This window comes from Lethenteron reissneri, chromosome 3, assembly GCF_015708825.2.
Source record: "Lethenteron reissneri isolate LAM-NWPU_2019-01 chromosome 3, ASM1570882v1, whole genome shotgun sequence".
NCBI classification, from domain to species: Eukaryota; Metazoa; Chordata; class Hyperoartia; order Petromyzontiformes; family Petromyzontidae; genus Lethenteron; species Lethenteron reissneri.
Window position 1 is genome coordinate 14,625,983 of NC_083781.1, and position 18,331 is coordinate 14,644,313.

General features: G+C 48.2%; 3 protein-coding genes across 8 annotated transcripts in view; 1 reads left to right on the top strand and 2 right to left on the bottom strand.

The window, feature by feature from the left end:
- Positions 1-596, bottom strand: part of LOC133347289 (probable flavin-containing monoamine oxidase A) — a 44,567-nt gene extending 43,971 nt beyond the window's left edge. The window contains exon 1 of the mRNA XM_061559430.1: positions 474-596. The gene's annotated coding sequence lies outside the window, so the exon portion shown is untranslated. The remainder of the gene's footprint in view (positions 1-473) is intronic.
- Positions 597-5,795: 5,199 nt separating this feature from the next.
- Positions 5,796-15,089, bottom strand: NAT9 (N-acetyltransferase 9 (putative)). The gene is made up of 6 exons (XM_061559444.1): positions 14,783-15,089; positions 12,548-12,657; positions 10,364-10,504; positions 8,114-8,173; positions 7,383-7,477; positions 5,796-6,604 (listed from the first exon to the last, which is right to left on the bottom strand). The coding sequence occupies exons 1-6, from the start codon at positions 14,857-14,859 to the stop codon at positions 6,470-6,472; spliced, it is 618 nt and encodes a 205-aa protein (XP_061415428.1). The 5' UTR covers positions 14,860-15,089; the 3' UTR covers positions 5,796-6,469.
- A 792-nt stretch (positions 15,090-15,881) lies between these two features.
- The window catches only part of LOC133347352 (transmembrane protein 104-like), a 133,326-nt gene continuing 130,876 nt past the window's right edge, over positions 15,882-18,331 (top strand). For 3 of the 6 annotated variants that reach the window (XM_061559574.1, XM_061559564.1, XM_061559613.1), the window contains exon 1: positions 15,882-16,146. The gene's annotated coding sequence lies outside the window, so the exon portion shown is untranslated. Of the gene's footprint in view, positions 16,147-17,342; positions 17,454-18,331 lie in introns of all 6 variants that reach the window. The other 3 variants (XM_061559593.1, XM_061559582.1, XM_061559602.1) reach the window with 2 other exon arrangements.

An 18,331-nucleotide genomic window follows, 5' to 3' on the forward strand; every position in this document is an offset into this window, starting at 1 on the left:
GAATCTTGTGTTACACTGGTAGAATATGCTGATGATTTGCACGGAAGCTTTGTTCGGTTTGTATTGTAACTAGTAAGTCTGTTTGCTCAATTGGAGCGGTTCCATCACATTATAAAGATATCCAAGGAGCAAATGAAAACTATAAATGTGTTGGGATATTCAACAGCGCGACGCAGACTTGCCGAGCCGCCCCTTCTGGACATCTGTGACAAAGATCGTCATCGCTCGTTGGATTCCTCCATGTCTAAGTAAATACTCTGAAAGCCACTGCCGTTGTAGAAACACGTTCAAACATAACCGATGAATCACGTTAATAATGCCAAACGCGTTAAGTTCACGATGCACCGTGTATTTGGTGCGCAACGGGTTCAATTTCGCATTGACCCAGCTACCTGTGAGAGTAGCAACATGCACACCTAGAGCACATTCCCCACGGCGAGTGTATCTATCATCCCAGCGCCTCTCGAACTCACCTTGGGCAGCTTTCTCTCTGACAAGGCACGGTGCTTGAAGCCAACCGCGGTGGCAAAGCGACGATCTGCAAGGATGCAATGGGCTCCACGTGGAGTGGCCAGTGGACACTGGGGGGGGGGGGGGGGGGGGGGGGGGGGGGGGGGGGGGGGCCCAGTGGACACTGGCCGCTTGTGCCCTGAGACCACGAGGAGGCAAAGTCCATCAATCGGCGTCCACACCACGAGCCAAACACAACACCCACAACGTGCGTGTCAGCATAGCCACTGGCCAGCATGACACGGGTTTCAACACTGCAGCTGTCAGTGCATTGCATGCGTCCTGCGTGCCTCGGCTATTGGTTCAACAATCGCAATCAGAGATATCCTGCGAATATCTGGAGACTTCGGGTTTTATTAAATCACAAATGGCTCGTGAATGCGGTGAAATGCACGTACATTGACAATGACCAATGACGACACACAATTACGTAGAACGTGGCTAAGCTTGTTTTTAAAAATCTTATTTTTTGTCTGCAATCACTTCCTTTACTGAGTAATGCTCTCAAACACCATTTTGGTGATATGGCGCAGTGCATGGGAAGTGCTTTCCAAATAATTGATGAGTATGTGATGTTATATACGTTGTCTGGGCATGATCGACACATGTCAGAAATACGAACCTGTAGATGCGAGGTTGGGTGGAGAGCGACCAATGGCACGAGTTTGTCTGGCACTGACTGCAGCAAAATGTGCTGCGTGTCGTGTTTAACAACCTGCAATCTGGAGGGAAGTTAAACCTCCAAGCCCCGCCTGTTTTCCTCTATAAACCCCGCCGCTTACTCATTAGCCCCGCCTCTCATTCACCAGGCCACACCCACTGCCGCTAAGGCCCCGCCCCTACATCTCTAGACCCTACCCACTACTCTTCTTCTGTTAAAGCCCCGCCCCTACATCTCTAGACCCTACCCACTCCTTCTCCTCTTCTTCAGGCTCCGCCTTTTCTGTTTAGGCGCCGCCCACTCACCCTGACACGGTTTGGGCTGGTGTGTGTATTGGTGGTGTTGGGTATTGGTGGTTGTGGGTATTGGTGGTTGTAGGGGCTGGTGGCGTGGGGTATTGGTGGTGTTGGGTGTTGGTGGGGTGGGTATTGGTGGTGTGGGTATTGATGGTGTGGGGTGTTGGTGGTGTGGGTATTGGTGGAGTGGGCTGCCAGGTGAAAATTGGCTTGTTAATGGGAGATCGCAGAGCCGCAACCAAGGGGTCGGCGCGCAAAGTGACTGCGCTCGTGTGAACCCTGTGAAAGCGCATGTTTGAAATGGGCGTAAAGCACAACTAACATCGGAAGGTGGTAGGATGGGAACATCACAGCCAATTATGACAAACTGGTTGATAACGTCCTTCCAATGATTGCTCAGTTTGTACCCATCTTCACGGTTGTAATTGTGTCTGTATATATGGATGGCTTCATGAAATAATCTTTGTTGATAGCCAGTGGGCTTGCAAAGCACCTTCGTCTTAGAGAAATCAATTTCGTGTGAGCCCACCGCATTAAAACAATGATCAGCCACGGCCGAGGTATTGGTCCTACCGAGTTTCAGATCTGCCTTATGTTCACGAACACGGTCCGAGACATGTCGCTTAGTTTCCCAAATGTAACTACTGCCGCAGACACAGCTTAGTTTGTAGATGCCGGGGTATTGCATGTCAGGGATCACATCCTTCACAGATGGGACCAGATCACGAATTTTATGTACTGTGTTAAATCGAACCTGGATCTTGTGTTTGCTTATGATTTTGGAATTATTTTTAGTGACCCCTGCTATGTATGGCAATGTGATGGTTTTGACTGGGTCCTCAGATGATTGGGTCCTCAGCTCTGAACAAATTCCTGGTGAGCCACATGGCCGACCAGCTCTGAACCAATTCCTGGTGAGCCATGTGGCCACATGGCCGACCAGCTCTGAACCAATTCCTCAACCACATCAATTCCATACACCCAGCCATCAAATTCACCATGGAGGTGGAAAAGGATGGCAACTTACCATTCTTGGATGTTTTAATCGAAAAGAGACCAGATGGCTCAGTTGGGACACTCTGTCTGTATGGCAAGGGTGATGGTTTTGATTGGGTCCTCAGATGGTTCTTTCCCAATGGTTGGGGTGATAGCTCTTTAACATGCACATTTTCACCTGGCAGCCCTTTTATTGGTGGAAAACCAACCACCGTCGGCTGATGACATTTGGGCTACGCCCATTTCAAACCCTTGTAAACAGTTTGCCTTGGAAGCTAACCCCGCTTTTCCTGAAGACGACCGCTTGTGTTGCGATTGAGACGTCGTAGTTCTTTGTTATTTTCTTTCAACCTAGCTACGTGACTTTACCGAAAGACCCAAGAATATTTGATTCTGTAAATTTCCGAAAGGTAATCTCTGTCACAAAGCAGACATTTTTAATGACGTATTTCCCGGGTGGCATGAACCACTCTCGAAATTCCATGTAATGAACACATACCAGTCAGCTGTGCGTCGAATGGGTGTGTTCATCCCACTGCTCGATGTCTCACCTATCACCCCATTTGGTTCATATGACTTGTTCATCGTGAAAGGTGCAGGATGTGATTTATTAGTGCAGCCTTTGCCGGGTGGGATGAGGTCATTGCATGCCCTGTCAGATGACAGTGACGTTCAACTTCTCTGTCCATTGCCATGTTTAAATGTATGATTTTTGGGATGTTTGCACGGACACTAGCTGTACGTATGTTTAACTTCTTTCACACCGCACTTAGCCAAGCGTGCTAATCAGAGGTGTTCGGTGGTCCGCTCATCAGAAAACTAAGTGTAATTTACAAGCGACCCACTTTGGCAAAATGCAAGCTACGATTTACATTTTAATGATACAATGACTGTTACGTGCATCATCTCCGCTAATGTACATTAACATTTGACTAGCAGAAACCCGTGGAACTTCCGCGAGGCTTTTATGATGAGCAGAGTGCTATTTATCAGTAAACTGTTATAATTTCACACGCACACAAAGACCCCCCGTATAGCCTTAACAGACTGTTGGGGAAAGTGCTGTTAGTGAGCAGCACATCTGAAGGCCGGAACGGCACACAAGGGGGTGAGTGGCCAGCACCACGCCCAGCCGCCTTTGTCTCCCCAGTGGCTTTGTTTACACACTGCACCAGGTGCGCATTTGAGGCGAAGTCGACTTAGGTCCTCGGGGATAATCGTCAACTGTTCATGCACACTCACTTTGACACAAAGATCCCCCATGTAGCCTTAACAGACTGTTGGGGCAAGGGGCCGTCCATAAATGACGTCACGCACCTATGGGGGGAGGGGGGTCAGACATTTGTCAGAGTGCAGCGCCAAATTAAATACGCACTACAATGACAATAGTTTAAAGTGATTTGAAGCAAGTTTTATTTTTAAAATGGAAATATGGTTTGGCGGGTGGGGGGGCAGAGCTTTGTGACGTCATATTCGAGGGGGGTCTGACTCTTTGTGACGCCGTGTGACCAGGGGGGGAGGGGGGGTCAAAATCGGCCAAAATCGCGTGACGTAATTTATGGACGGCCCCCTAAGTGATATTAGCGAGTAGCACCTAATGAAGGCCGGCACGGCACATAAGAGGGTGGGTGGCCAGCAGCACGCCTCACCGCCTTTGTCTCCCTCGTGGCGAGGTTTATACACACCAGGTACTTTTTTAGGCCGAGTCGACCTCGGGGAGGCGACCTCGGTTTAGATAATTGTCGCTGGGTTTGGGCGAGGGGGAATCGAACTCGGGTCACCAGGTTAGTAACTAACTGCTACATTACCGCTCCTGACACAGACAAAACACATAACAGTCGCCATTCGCCACTAAGTGGCGGTGACATCACCATGGCGCTTGTGCCAGGCTATGTGCACGTTAAGGCCACGTGGAGTGTCGAACGCCCACGGGAAAGACCAAGGTGCCATGGGTCGACTGACTGAATGATGCACCACCTTAGCCACCCGGCGCTCCGCTCATTGTTGTGAGCGTCGCTCCTCTGCCCTCGTTGTTGGAGGGCGACTTCCTCCAACTGCCGAGTAGCATCCTTCACGAGCCTCCTCCACAAGGGCCGACCTTGACGCCGCTGGTACCAGTCATCGGAAAGTCCACTCAGCTCCACATCCTTTTGTACCACATCACTCCATCTCTTCTCTAGCCCGTGCCACGCCCGTTTAGCCCCCTCTATCTGGCCGAACAAAAGCTGTTGAGGCATGCGGTGGCTAGGCACGCAGGCGACATGACCCAGCCAACGCAGCCTTGCCTGCCGGAGCTCACCGATGGGACTTTGCCCAGATCTTTCAAGGATTTGTGAGCTCCTCACAAAATTCAGCCTTTTTAAACACAGGATAGATCGTAGGCAGGCCAGTCTAAATGTTTCTAACCAGCAAATGTTTAATTAGGGGGGTCATGACCGTGGCTGAGAAGACCTGAAACTCCGTGTGAAGCGACAGACCAGGTAGCTTCCACATAGCATTGCGCAGCCAATGAAAATATGCCGCTCAACTGATTCGGAGTGAGGTCTGCCGGTCATGAGCACACTGCCCAGGCATGGGAAACTCGCTCTCCACAACTGCCCCATCACCAATTGAGAGTTGTTGCGGGTGGAGTGTCTGATGGCACAAAATACACAGGCTGGTGGTTTGTTTTGGTGGGGCTGATGTTTAAGCGCACCTCTTCATGGCACGCTACAGGTTCAGCAGTAGCACCTCCAACTCTTGAGTGAGCAGCAATCACCAGATCATCGGTATAGATAACGTGGTTGACCAACAGGGAGCCATACCTTGACCCCACTCGGGCATCGGATCAGCCTCCCATTGTATCTGTATCAGATTTAAATTCCTCCGGTAGTCATCGAAAGCTTCACGTACGTGGTCGAAATGGATGTTAAATAATGTGGGATCCAGAGGGCATCCCTGTCGCAACCCAAGGTGAACAGGCTCAAAATAAAGCCGTCTCTGGTGTGGACCAATCAGTTTCAAAGTCAATTCATATGTTATCAGAGCATTTCTTTTGTTTGCATGTTCACCACAAGTACTTGTGCAGACAGGATTCATTGAATAAGGATTGTTTGGTGTTTTTTTTTTATATTATCTTCGTGTATTATTAAATAAGATAGATAATTGGTTACTGTCGGAATATGCATAATTATATAACATTTTAACTAAAAACATCTATGAGTGCATCTAAAGATGTGCAAATATGGGAGGGGCTTCTTTTTTGGGTGGTGTATTCAGGGTTAATATTACAATGAAGCAGCAACATGGTAAACGAACGAATGAGGACACGTTAAGTTAGTCGTACGCGGAGGTCTTCACTCTGGACTTTAATGTTGGGAAGCATTGTTTACACCGCAACTTAACACGAGGAATTCTGTGTATATAAAAAACAAATACAGTTATTCTTCCGTCTTGATTTGAAGCTTTCGTGACTGCAGGAATCCATACTATTGGGTTCTTTCGGTAAAGTCACGCAGGTAGAAAAATCATAGATCACGACGTTTCGATCGCAACACGACGCAATCATAATCGGTGTGTTGCAATCGAAAGGTCGTGATCTATTATTTTTATACCTACGTGACTTTACCGAAAGAACCAAAGAGCACAGTTATTCTTCCACGTGGGGCAACATTTTATCAAACCACTCAAAACCTCGTGAAATATTGCGATTACGAGGCATTTTAAAATATCAACCATGTGCTGTAGCAGATGGAAGGTGGATTTTATTCCAGGATGACACACGATGGCATTTTCCCCCATGGAGGCAGTGTAATCAGGATTCCAACAGCAGTTTCCAGTTATTATGTTGTCTGTTGGGGCCGGGGGGGGGGGGGATAACCTTGACAATCTTGTGGAAAGAGTTGGAATGAGCTTCGTTATGTTGAACTTCTTTTGTACCATACGTAGCCAACCGTGGCAATCGGAGATGTGATTATGTAATCAAAACTGGCTACTTAAAGAGAAGGAATGAGGAAACCACACAATGTCAATCTTGGCAGCATGCTGGGTGAGTATAGTCTCTCTGTACGACATGTGCCGTCTGTTCCGTGAGCCATGCGGAGCTATCGGCATCCATCGACAGCTGTAACGTGACCTCCTGAAAGACATTGCTCCTGGATACCTGTGTGGAAGTGAGGCCAGTATATCATCATAATCATCACCACCATCATTACCAGTTATATTTGTAGGATGTTTTATCATGCAGTCACAAAATGTAACATACTGTAGCAGATGCTTAGCTCAGTTGAGAGGCTATGCATTCAAACACTGTGCAATGGTCTGTTTAGTTCATTAACTATTGGAGGTTCATACAATGATACATATAATCACTCTCTGGGGATATTGTACGAGACAAGTCTTAAGTGTCTCCCTACTCAACCAACAAAAGTCGTATTTCATAAAGACCCTCCACGGACATATCCCTGCCTACCTCTCTCCCCTCTCATTTCACTGTATCCTCCTCAAAACATTCTACTGCAGCAATTGAGGCACTCTATAGCAACCCTTTGCTCAGTGGAAGATCACTCTTTCTTCCTTGCAGGCCTTGTAGTCTAGAATGCTGTCTTCTCTGCCATCCATGCATAAGTAAAACACAGTAGGGCAGTGCTTATCTTCATTCGTGTCTTAAATAGTGGTGCCTGTCATGGGAATGTGGAATTTCCCACCACTGGCTCAGGGTTGCAATTCAAAATACTCCAATGGTCATTTGAGCAAAGAGCCACCAAGTTGAATCACAAACCTGGTTGACGAGTTGTACTTACAAGTGTGTTTTTCCACTTCAAGTCAAGTAGCATTGAATCACAAACCACTATCTTCGAACAAATCACTTGAATTCAACAATTTCTCCTGTTTATCTTTGTCAAAGTAGAGTGTCTGATGTAAACCAATTCACACCTTACCTCCTTGAAATTCATCTTTTTAAACATGGATATGCTGACCACATTGTCCATTCCTATTTTGGCTTGGCAGGTTTTTATCCCCAAATTCTGCAAACCTGATATTAAATACAAAAATGACACATTAGAAAAAAAAATCTAGAATGGAATTTAAATTAATCTTGGTGTGACACTTTTAAGCAAGAAAACTCATGAAGCTACTTTTAATTAGACGTTATTGTTGTTAGGTTTTATGGCGTTCCACATTTTAATTACACATTGTTAGTGATCTTAAAAAGAGTATCAATCACATTGTTCATAAAGCGAAGCTACTAGAAATGTGTGGAAGCACAAAATGCATATAATATGTCTATATTCATATATACAATTGGCAACATTTGGTAGCACCTTGTAATTCTGGTTAATAGTCGTAGGGTCACATTTAAGCTAACTCTTCCAATGAATTAATGAATCACAATTTTAGACAAAGTTAAAAAAGCAAGCTTTTACATTTACATCACGCGGGTTTCCACTGCTTGCTAAGCCAGCATATAACTACCCAAACTTCCTAGGTAATTGTTATGATAAATTTTAATTGCACGTCAAGGATAGGGCAAAGGCTCATTATCAAGGTATTTTATGAGCGGTTGTTAAATGGCATTAAATATTAATGCCTATCTTTGTTTTTTTCTAACTTAATGAGATTCTTGAAATGTAATAGTATAACATTTAATAATCCAATATAATATACTTGCCATATTGCATCATAATAAGTGTTGCCTCCCTTCCCAGGCCTTTTCCTCTGCAAGTTGGCTCTGTAAATTATAGGCAAGCATGGACAGTCAATTAGCATCCACAGATTTCCTCTAAGGGGTAAACTTAGCCCATCATCCCTCTATGGTGGATACATGTTGTGACACTTTGTGGGAAGTCAAGTGGTTTCCCTATAAACTAGTCTCTGCCACAGGAATGTGGAATTTCCACCATCATGATGGCAATAAAAAATAAAAAACGTGGATTTATAAACGAGCTTGGCACTTCATATTAGGCTATGTACTATTCAGACACACCGAGTGTCTTTCTGCTAAAACCAACAAGAGGGTAGTGAAAATATACCTTGGCAGCTCTGAGCCAGTAGTGGCAATTCCACATTCCCATGGAAAGGGCAAGTCTGTCCATGGCATGTCCACTATTGACTTCCCCCCAAAAATAGTACATGTTTTACTGACCTTTGAGAGATTGTAGGATGGATTCCCAACAAATATTTTAACTCACGACCTTCCAATTGTAAGTCTGACCACATTGCCACTTGCTAACATTGATAGAGAGTGATAACTCAACTTGCTTGTGGCCCCTGCATCACTAACCCATATCGATCAATAAATTTAAAGTATGGCCAAAAATCCCCCACAATGGGCAAAGTGTGGGGATGGGGTTAATTCAGCAGTGGATTGACAAAGAGCTGTACATTATTATTTACTAACATGTAGGACAGATTTAATCACTGTAGGTGAGATACAAATGGAAACAATTTCCAAGAAATGATAATTGACAGCATTGAAAGAACATCCACAAACTGGTTCATATCCAAAGCATAATGTGTTGGTAAAACAACCAATGGCAAATGCTTTTGTACATTTATGAAATGCTAAAACGTACTTGCGTGGCATACATGGTGGGTGTGCATTAAGTAAATTGCAAAAACAATCTGGCTTCCAGTGGAATGTTTTTATGTCACGAGTGGTTAAAAGCATTCGCCGACTGTGGCACAGAAATGCACTTAGCATGAAGCATTGCACCGTCTGCCTTCAAGTCAGCCTTGGAAGGCGAGATAACATATTTATTCTCCATTATGCAGCAAGGATTACATAAAAAGTGAATTTAAATCTGGTGCAATGCTTTTTGTGGATTAGGTAGGCATTTTTTGGAAAATAAAACAGGCTGCCTTATAAATTAGATGCAGAACTGTCAGCACTGGATCAGGAGGTCCTGGACCACAGGGTTGGCAGTCAATTCCAGTGCTTTTTAATCCGTGTCTGATTTATGTGGCAGACTGGTGTCAGGCCATTTTTACGGTGACACTGGATATGAAAGTCAAATGACAGTGTCGTGTATCACGTTGAGAGATTTGTAATAGAATGGAAGAAACGCCACTTAATTTAATAATGCATAAAGGGGAGGATTTGTGAGGTTGTCTCAAAAAATGCCTCATAAGCGGATCGCAAAGCATTGCAAGGGGGTTGAGAACTGAGTGAACAGTACACGTCTGTAAAAACTAGGCTTGTGCAGGTCAAAGAATACTGTGTCCTAAAATTAACATTCGACAGGATTGGACAGGACTGGACTTGAGCAGATCCTTGAAATGTGTATAATATTAACAAAAGCAGATATGTATGATATCTGTGTGCCAAACATTTCTCCCATTTGGGTTGAAATCTTATCACACGTTGCTTCAATCCTCCTTGTCTGCGTAAAATGTAATGACAAGCTACCGAGACACAGTAACCCTTTTTCATGGAGACTTGGGAAACTGACAGTTAAGCATTGACTGTTAAAATATTACTTATCACTGAATGGGAGAACTGTAGAGGGAAAATATAACGCAAGATAAAGCAATTAAAGTTCTTATTGACAAAAGTAACCGTGGCATTCTTCATAAACAGTCAAATTTGAGCTTGGGGAGAAAATTCCCCATTCCCATAACAGGGCCAGTCTTTATATAGGCTGACCACTGTTGCCTTGCAACAAAATGGTTCTCATTTTATCAACCTTCTAGAGATTATGGATGTTGAACTTCTTTCGCACCATACGTAGCCAACCGTCCTAACTGGAGGTATGGGGGATGGACAACAAATTAAACACGTGATGGGCCGGGTTGACCCAGACCAGGCGCTGAACTTATGATAAATGGCCATGCATCAGCTAAAGACATTTTGGCAAAATGCTGCAAGGGCAGAGTTGTTGGCCTGGGATGATCTAGTGTGGGTCCCAGTCGGAGAACACACCGGCAATCATGATCTCTACTTCGGCCAACGAGTGGTCACCGGGGTCGGTCAGGAAGAGGTTAACATCACCGGCCATGCAGGTCTCCTCCGAGCATGGCTCGCGATCCCAAGCCGCCCGCTCCAGTACAATGAACGTGCACTCTGCCAACACAAACACGCCGTCAATCGTAAGGGTCCCTCCGGGAGGGTGGCACACAATGGAATGTGGCAACGGGAGAGAGGAGGGCAGTTTTCAAGGCCGTACCAGGTACCATTTCGAATCTGCGGTTATTTAATTTTAGGCGTCGGGTCAATGACTCTTTAGAGTGTCCCGAGCCTGCTGGTGAATCGTTGCTTGCAATAAAATAAATAAGTCCTTAACTTCGACCAATAAAACCACAAACTTCTTTAGTTCCTTGCAGAGTTTATTATTTTTTGGTGCAATTATTTTGCTGCCTTGTGGCACAGTTATCTGCAGGCAATGTTACTGAAACTGTTACATTTCGATTTAAAGCTTTCGTGACTGCAGGGATTCATCTTCTTGGTTCTTTCGGTAAAGTCACGTGACTTTACCGAAAGAACCAAGAAGATGAAACTGTTACAATTGCCATCATAAGTACCAGAATATCCCTGGCTCCAATTGACTCCGTGGTGTTTGGTAGTCTTGGTATTATGGACAATATCAAGCAATAGTTCCTTGAGGCTTTTACGAGTTATTGAAGCCCGAGCATTGGTCTTTCTTTCCCAAGTTAAGCACGCATTGAGCTGGCAATGCATTAGCTTCAGTCTGCAAAGAAGGACCAATTGAAAGACTCACCGAGTCTCAAGAATAATTGTCAGTAGGGTTTCACTTGGCCTCTTTGGCGATTTCCTTGACAGTTTAACACGTAGGCTTCATTGACAGTTGACAGCAGAGGTCTCACTCCGATTGAGTCGAGTGGCATTATCTTTTCATGGGTTGCATAACGCTGCGTGGAAGCTACCTGCCTGGTCTGTCGCTCCGCACGAAGCTTCAGGTCTTCTCGGCTACAGCCATTCCCTCCCTTCTCTCCGCTTGCGAAACGGGGACTCCCCCAAATAGAACATCTTCGCCGGTTAGAAACATTTAAGCTGGCCTGCCTACGATCCATCCTGGGTTTAACAAGGCTGGATTGTGCGAGCTCACAAATCCTTGAAAGATCTGGACAAAGTCCCATCGGTGAGCTCCTGGGGCAGGCAAGGCTGCGTTGGCTGGGTCATTTAGCTCGCATGCCCAGCCACCGCATGCCGAAACAGCTTTTGTTCGGCCGGATCGAGGGGGCTAAACGGGCACGGCACGGGCTAGAGAGGAGATGAGTCATGTGGTACAGGATGTAGAGCTGAGTGGACTTGCCCGATGACTGGTACCAGCGGTGTCAAGATCGGCCTCTGTGGAGAAGGCTTGTGAAGGACGTTACTGGGCAGTTGGAGGCAGTCGCCCTCCAACAACAACGGAGGGCGGAGGAGCGATGCTCACAACAATGAGCGGAGCGCAAGATGGCGAAAGCACAGCAAGTTGGCACAGTAGGGGGCACAGGTGGTGCTTCAGCCAGTCATCTCAGTCAGTCGACCCGTGGCACCTGGGTCTGCCCCGTGACCTCCTGCCAGCGGGCGTTCAACACTTCACGTGGCCTCAACGTGCACATAGCCTGGCACAAGAGTCGTGGTGTCGTCACCGCCACTTAGTGGCGAATGGTGGTTGTTGTTGTTGGTGTGCATGCATGTGTGCGTGTACGGGGGAATGCTACAATTACATGTATAGCAGATGCGAAGAGACGCATGACGACACTACACTTGTATGTCTGAGTTGGGGTGTGGTAGTATGGCGGTTAGCACTCTGCCATGACCTTGGCCACCTGAGTTCAATTCCTGCTCACGATCAACACCAGTGATGATTATCTGAACTGTTCTTGGGCCTCCCCTAGGTCGACTCAGCCTCAAATGAGTGCCTAGTGTGGTGTGTAAGCATCGCTATTGGGGAGACAAAGCGTTCATAGGTACTCGCTAAAAGCACTTGACCCAACAAATCTATTAGAGGCGATACGGGTGATCTTTGTCTTTGTGTGTGCAGGCATGTGAATGATCTCATGTCCTTGTCCACATGTAAGTGCATATATTAGTGCGTGTGCGTGCAGGTACGTGTGCTCATGTGCGCGCGTGTATGGCTGTGAGTAAATGCGTTCGCACTGTCTGGGTCCTCCCTCCAGCTGCGCTGCATGGCAAACTCCTGCTCCAGGCTCAGCGGCTCTGAGGCGGTGAGTTTCTGTAGCTCAGCGCTCTGCATCCACGTGTGGTAGCTGCACACACACACAGGGCGCACATGTGAACACACAGACACGCTTGCTCCTTTACCCTCCTGTTGTAACAATTCACACTGCACAGCCGATGAGCGAGTACATTATGAAATGTGTTAACACTACAAGTGGAAATTTGATTGCCACCTTTGCTCCACCATAACCCTGATTGACTAACGGTTCCTTCAACGTTTACATATTCAACCACCATCAGAATAATGATTAAGATTGACAAGAGGGCGGCAGATGGCGCAGCGGTAGCACTTGTGTCTCGCAGCAAAAAAGGGCCTGGGTTCGATTCCGGACTTGGGCACCTTTCTGTGGACTTATGTTTTCTCACTATTCTCCATTGGTTCCCTCCAAGTTCCTGCCATAACTTAAAAACACTGCATCGGTCAAATACAACACAATGCTAAAATATGCTAATTGGTATCACAACATAGCAACATTGCCAAGCGAAAATTTGGCAGTCCCCTTCTGAATAAGTCTTGAGACTCGGTGAGGATTTCCTGAGTAAACAAGCATAAGTATTATACCATGGCAATGGTATTTGTGACAAAAAATAAACAACACATGAACAAGGGCACATGTAATAAATTAGGGCAAACACATAGCTATGCACAACGCAATGAAATGAATACGTTTCAATATTGCAAGTTATTTCACTTGCAATATTGATCTGAAAGCTAATGCTAAACTGGAACACAAAGGTGACACAATTACAAACAATGCATTCAAATTAAATGGAGCTATTATGAATAAAAAGCACGACGCAATTCGGGTACAATAGAAAGTGTTCAAACTATCTCACAAACCACAGCTAAAGCTATTACTTAAATTATGGATAATGGCTCAATTAGGCAATCAAGTCAAATCAAGGCTCACACGAGGCCCAATCGCAGCAGCACTCCGGTGTAAAAAAGGGGGCGACATCGCGTCCTGTCAACACGCGCCCCATCAACACGTGCCCTGTCACGTGCCCCGTCAACACGCGCCCCCTCAACACGTGCTCCGTCACGTGCCCCGTCAACACGCGCCCCATCAACACGTGCCCTGTCACGTGCCCCGTCAACACACGCCCCGTCAACACGTGCCCTGTCACGTGCCCCGTCAACACGCGCCCCGTCAACACGCGCCCCCTCAACACGTGCTCCGTCACGTGCCCCGTCAACACGCGCCCCATCAACACGTGCCCTGTCACGTGCCCCGTCAACACGCGCCCCGTCAACACGTGCCCTGTCACGCGCCCCGTCAACACGTGCCCCGTCAACACGCGCCCCGTCAACACGTGCCCTGTCACGTGCCCCGTCAACACGTGCCCTGTCACGTGCCCCGTCAACACGCGCCCCGTCAACACGTGCCCCAATGGTCTTTTTATTGATTGCGCCCTCGAAAATTGCCTGTCCGGTACCATCTCGGGTGGGATATGCTAACAATGATTTTCTTGAAGCATTTCATCTTCAGATTCCAATTATATTATCAATGACACTAAAGACATCGTAGTCGCTTTTCTATGAGAAACAATGTTCTAGTAACAGTCAAAGCTGTCGGTCGAGGGCATGTGGGGCCCCCCGCCGGCCCCTTCAAACGAAACGGGAAGTATTACATCCGACACCGTGACGTGGAGGCGCGGTGCCCCCCAAAGCGCGGGGCCCGGGGCAGTCGCCCAGATTCGCCGCACCCGAGGGACGGATCTGACCAATGTTTTGGAAAAAAAAAATCTTGGGAATTAAATAAATAGGATTATATAAATATGATAAAACAGTAAATACTTTCAAGCTCATGGTCGACTGCCCACAAAATACGTCGGTAGGCAGACTGACATTGGTACCATATACAGATTTCAAAAATTGTCGATTTATATGGATGGTTGTGAATTATTTGAGAACCCACTCATTTCAGATGGTTACCACAATTCACTGAATCACGTACATTGGAACCGCTAAAGATCTGTTCCCTCAGGTGTTATGGACAAATCAAATGTGGTCTGGGCTCACGAACGAATGGTGGTGGGTGACTATCCATGACGCATAACGGTACAGCACTCGTGGCATTCACCACCGCGCCGTGTGCTGCCTGCCAACCCCGCTCGACTCGCGGGCTCCAGGCCAAGGCAACGGCGTCGTACCGCGGCACGTGCTCCCTCTCGTAGGGGACCAGCACCACGTGGCGGCCCTCGAGCAGCGTGTTGGCGTTCACTCGCATCTCGTCTCGTCGCCTTCACTCGCTTAGAGTTGGCAGCGGCGGTGGCGGCGGGGAAACCCGCCCGGCAAGGCCGCCCGGCAAGGCCGCCCGCTCCCCGCAGGTCAGCCGCGAGCGGCGCGCCACTCCAGGCCGCCTGGGGAGGAGAAGCGCTGCGTGACGCGTTTCCCCCCGGACGTGAACATTCGTAGTGCCCGGAACGAAAATCTGACTCCGCGGAACCTAAAATCGCTAATGCCCATTCACACGATCGTCCCGTCCCACTTGTCTGGGTTTCGCCCCCTTCTGTTTCAACAGACAGCTCCGCACACCCACATTAGCCCCGCCTACTTAACCATATAGCTCCGCCCACCCACATTAGCCCCGCCTACTTAACCATATAGCTCCGCCTACCCACATTAGCCCCGCCTACTTAACCATATAGCTCCGCCCACAGCGATTAACCCCGTCCACCCACATTAGCCCCGCCTACTTAACCATATAGCTCCGCCCACAGTGTTTAGCCCCGCCCACCCAGGTTAGCCCCGCCTACTTAACCATATAGCTCCGCCCACCCACATTAGCCCCGCCTACTTAACCATATAGCTCCGCCCACCCACATTAGCCCCGCCTACTTAACCATATAGCTCCGCCCACAGTGTTTAGCCCCGCCCACCCAGGTTAGCCCCGCCTACTTAACCATATAGCTCCGCCCACCCACATTAGCCCCGCCTACTTAACCATATAGCTCCGCCCACCCACATTAGCCCCGCCTACTTAACCATATAGCTCCGCCCACAGCGATTAACCCCGTCCACCCACATTAGCCCCGCCTACTTAACCATATAGCTCCGCCCACAGTGTTTAGCCCCGCCCACCCAGGTTAGCCCCGCCTACTTAACCATATAGCTCCGCCCACAGCGATTAGCTCCGCCCACCCATGGTAGCCCAGTCCAACGGGCCCCGCCCCTTCACCATTGGGTTCCGCCCCCAACCGCGTTAAAGCCCCGCCCCTAAAATAGCGGCTCGGGCTCACGTGACTGACTGCGCGGCCTCGTCCGCCCGGCAGCCCGGTCACGTGATGAAGTCGTCGCCCCCACCCCGCGTTGTAATTCACGTGACCGCCGGAGCACCCGCCACGTGACGATACCGGGAAGCGGGCGGCGTTCAAAGCGGGAGGCTGCGTGAGGGTTACCCGGTTACCTCAGGCAGCGGGTTACCAGGGCAACCGGTTACCGGGGCGACCAGTTACCAGGGCAACCGGCTACCGTGGCGACGCGTTTCCACGGCGACCAGCCAGCGTGATATTCGGTGAGGAGTGTGCGTGTGGTACACACCGAGCACTGGTGTACATGCATTGTGAACCAGTGGTGGACATTCCACGTTCCTGTGTACGAGCCAGATTGTCGAACGACCACTGCTGACCTTCCACAAGTTGTACTGTGTTTTACCGGCCACCGAGGCGTGAGGGATGATGGGTTTGGTTTACTAACCGTGAATCGTTTTACATGGGTTCTCCCGCGCTTTGTTAATGAAGACGTAGGGTACATGTTGATACTGGTTGATCTCACCCCTGCCATGGGAATGTGGAATTACCACTGCTGGCTCGCGGCCGCCGAGAGAGATGAGCGCTTCCGGTGGCAGTTTCGTGGCCCATGAAAAAAGGTGGAGATCCAACACGTGTCGTGAGCCATCTCAGAGTTTGGTTTCATGGTGGCCCCCACACAATTAAAACGGTAATTTATTAACATTTGTGGTGCGGGTAACGGCCTCCCGTGGCTCGGCATGTGTCACGTGAACCTATTCCATGCAACACTCAATTCCATGCATGTTATTATAACTTCATAATCGTTAACCGATGAAATACAACGAATTAATTGTACAGTCAAGTATTGTGGTTACGCACCTCTGTTGAAATGTATCTCATTCTACAAGAGGAGCATCGGTAAAGCTCCAGGATTCTGGTAATACAGCACAACATGCCAATGGGATGTGTTTTTTAAATACAGGTACCACGCACGGCCATTTGTGAGTCCACTGCGGGATTGAGGGTCGCCATGCCATGGCTGTGAATGAGGTTTATTAACCCACGCTGTCCCCGTATAGGTTGGTGAAAGAGGGGAGCATAGGAGTAGGAGCATCGATGCTGGGGAAGGACAACCAACTGGACTGATTTTTGCGCTTAGTTTGGCGTCCTTCCCCCGCACCTCCGATTTGCATGGTTGGGTGCAAAATAAGTTAAACATACATACATACATGTGTACTACACATGTATAACAATACATTTTGTATATGCTGGATACATTTGTTCATTTGCCTTGGTTGGCAACAAAAAACATAACTCATGAACACGTACTCTTCATACAAGGCTGATGATACAAGGAAATGAACCTCGTCATCAGGAGAGCGTTTACTCTGCTGAGTTGAAGCTCTTGCCATTAAAGGCCTGATTTTTTTTATGTGTATGTCAATGCATCTATGTACTGTACTATATGTGTGATCCTCAGATGGGATGGACGGTTCCCACTGATGTGTCTCCTTACGGCACCGAGGAATACAATATGAGAATGTGAGGAACAATAAGGCATGAGGTTTCAAGACCTGAGAAAGGTTTGCAGGTGAAGGTGGTTGAGGGCCGGGTCATGTAGCCCGCATGCCCAAGCAGCTTCTGTTTAGCCGCATAGAGGGGGCTAAACGGGCACGACACGGGCTGGAGAAGAGATGGACTGATTCGGTACGGGAGGATGTAGAGTAGAGTGGACTTGCCGATGAATGGTACCAGCGGTGTCAAGATCAGCCTCTATGGAGGAGGCTCGTGAAGGACGCTACAGGGCAGTTGGAGGCAGTCACCCTCCAGCAACAACGGAGGGCAGTGGAGCGACGCTCACAACAACGAGCAGAGCGCCTTGCGGCTAAAATGCAGCAAGTTGGCACAGTAGGGGGTAGAGCTGATGCATCTACCGGTCATGTCAGTCAACCAAACCATGGCACCTGGGGCTGTCCTGAGACATCCTGTCAGCGAGCCTTTGACACTTCAGGTGGCATCAAAGTGCACCTGGCCTGGCACAGGCGCCATGGTGACGTAACTTGGTGGCAAATGGCGGGTATTGGTATTGGGCTGGTGCAGCAGTTAGCGCGTTGCGCTATGAATTCGGTAGCCCGAGTTGGATTCCCGCTCGCGGCCAACACGAGTGACGATTATCTAAACTGGTCCTGGGCCTCCCCGAGGTCGACTCACCCACATATGAGTACCTGGTGCAGTGTGCAAACATTGCCACTGGGGAGACAAAGGTGGTCGGGCGTGGTTCTGGCCACCCACTCCATCGTGTGTTGTGCTGGCCTTCATCGGTGCTCACTAACAAGACTTGCCCCAACGTCTGTCAAGGCTAAAGGGGGATCTTTGTATTGAGAATGGCAGTGACTGTGTTGAGGCCCATATACTCCTGTTGGCTCTTATATTCCTTTTTATGCAACAGATTTGTGTAAAGTATCAACA

Coding starts and splice junctions, on each gene's coding strand:
- NAT9 (XM_061559444.1), bottom strand. CDS start 14,859: ATGCGAGTGAACGCCAACACGCTGCTCGAGGGCCGCCACGTGGTGCTG. Junction 12,658..14,782: donor GAGAGGGAGCACGTGCCGCG/GTACGACGCCGT, acceptor GTGTGTGTGCAG/CTACCACACGTGGATGCAGA. Junction 6,605..7,382: donor AAAAGATGAATTTCAAGGAG/GTAAGGTGTGAA, acceptor ACTTCCACACAG/GTATCCAGGAGCAATGTCTT.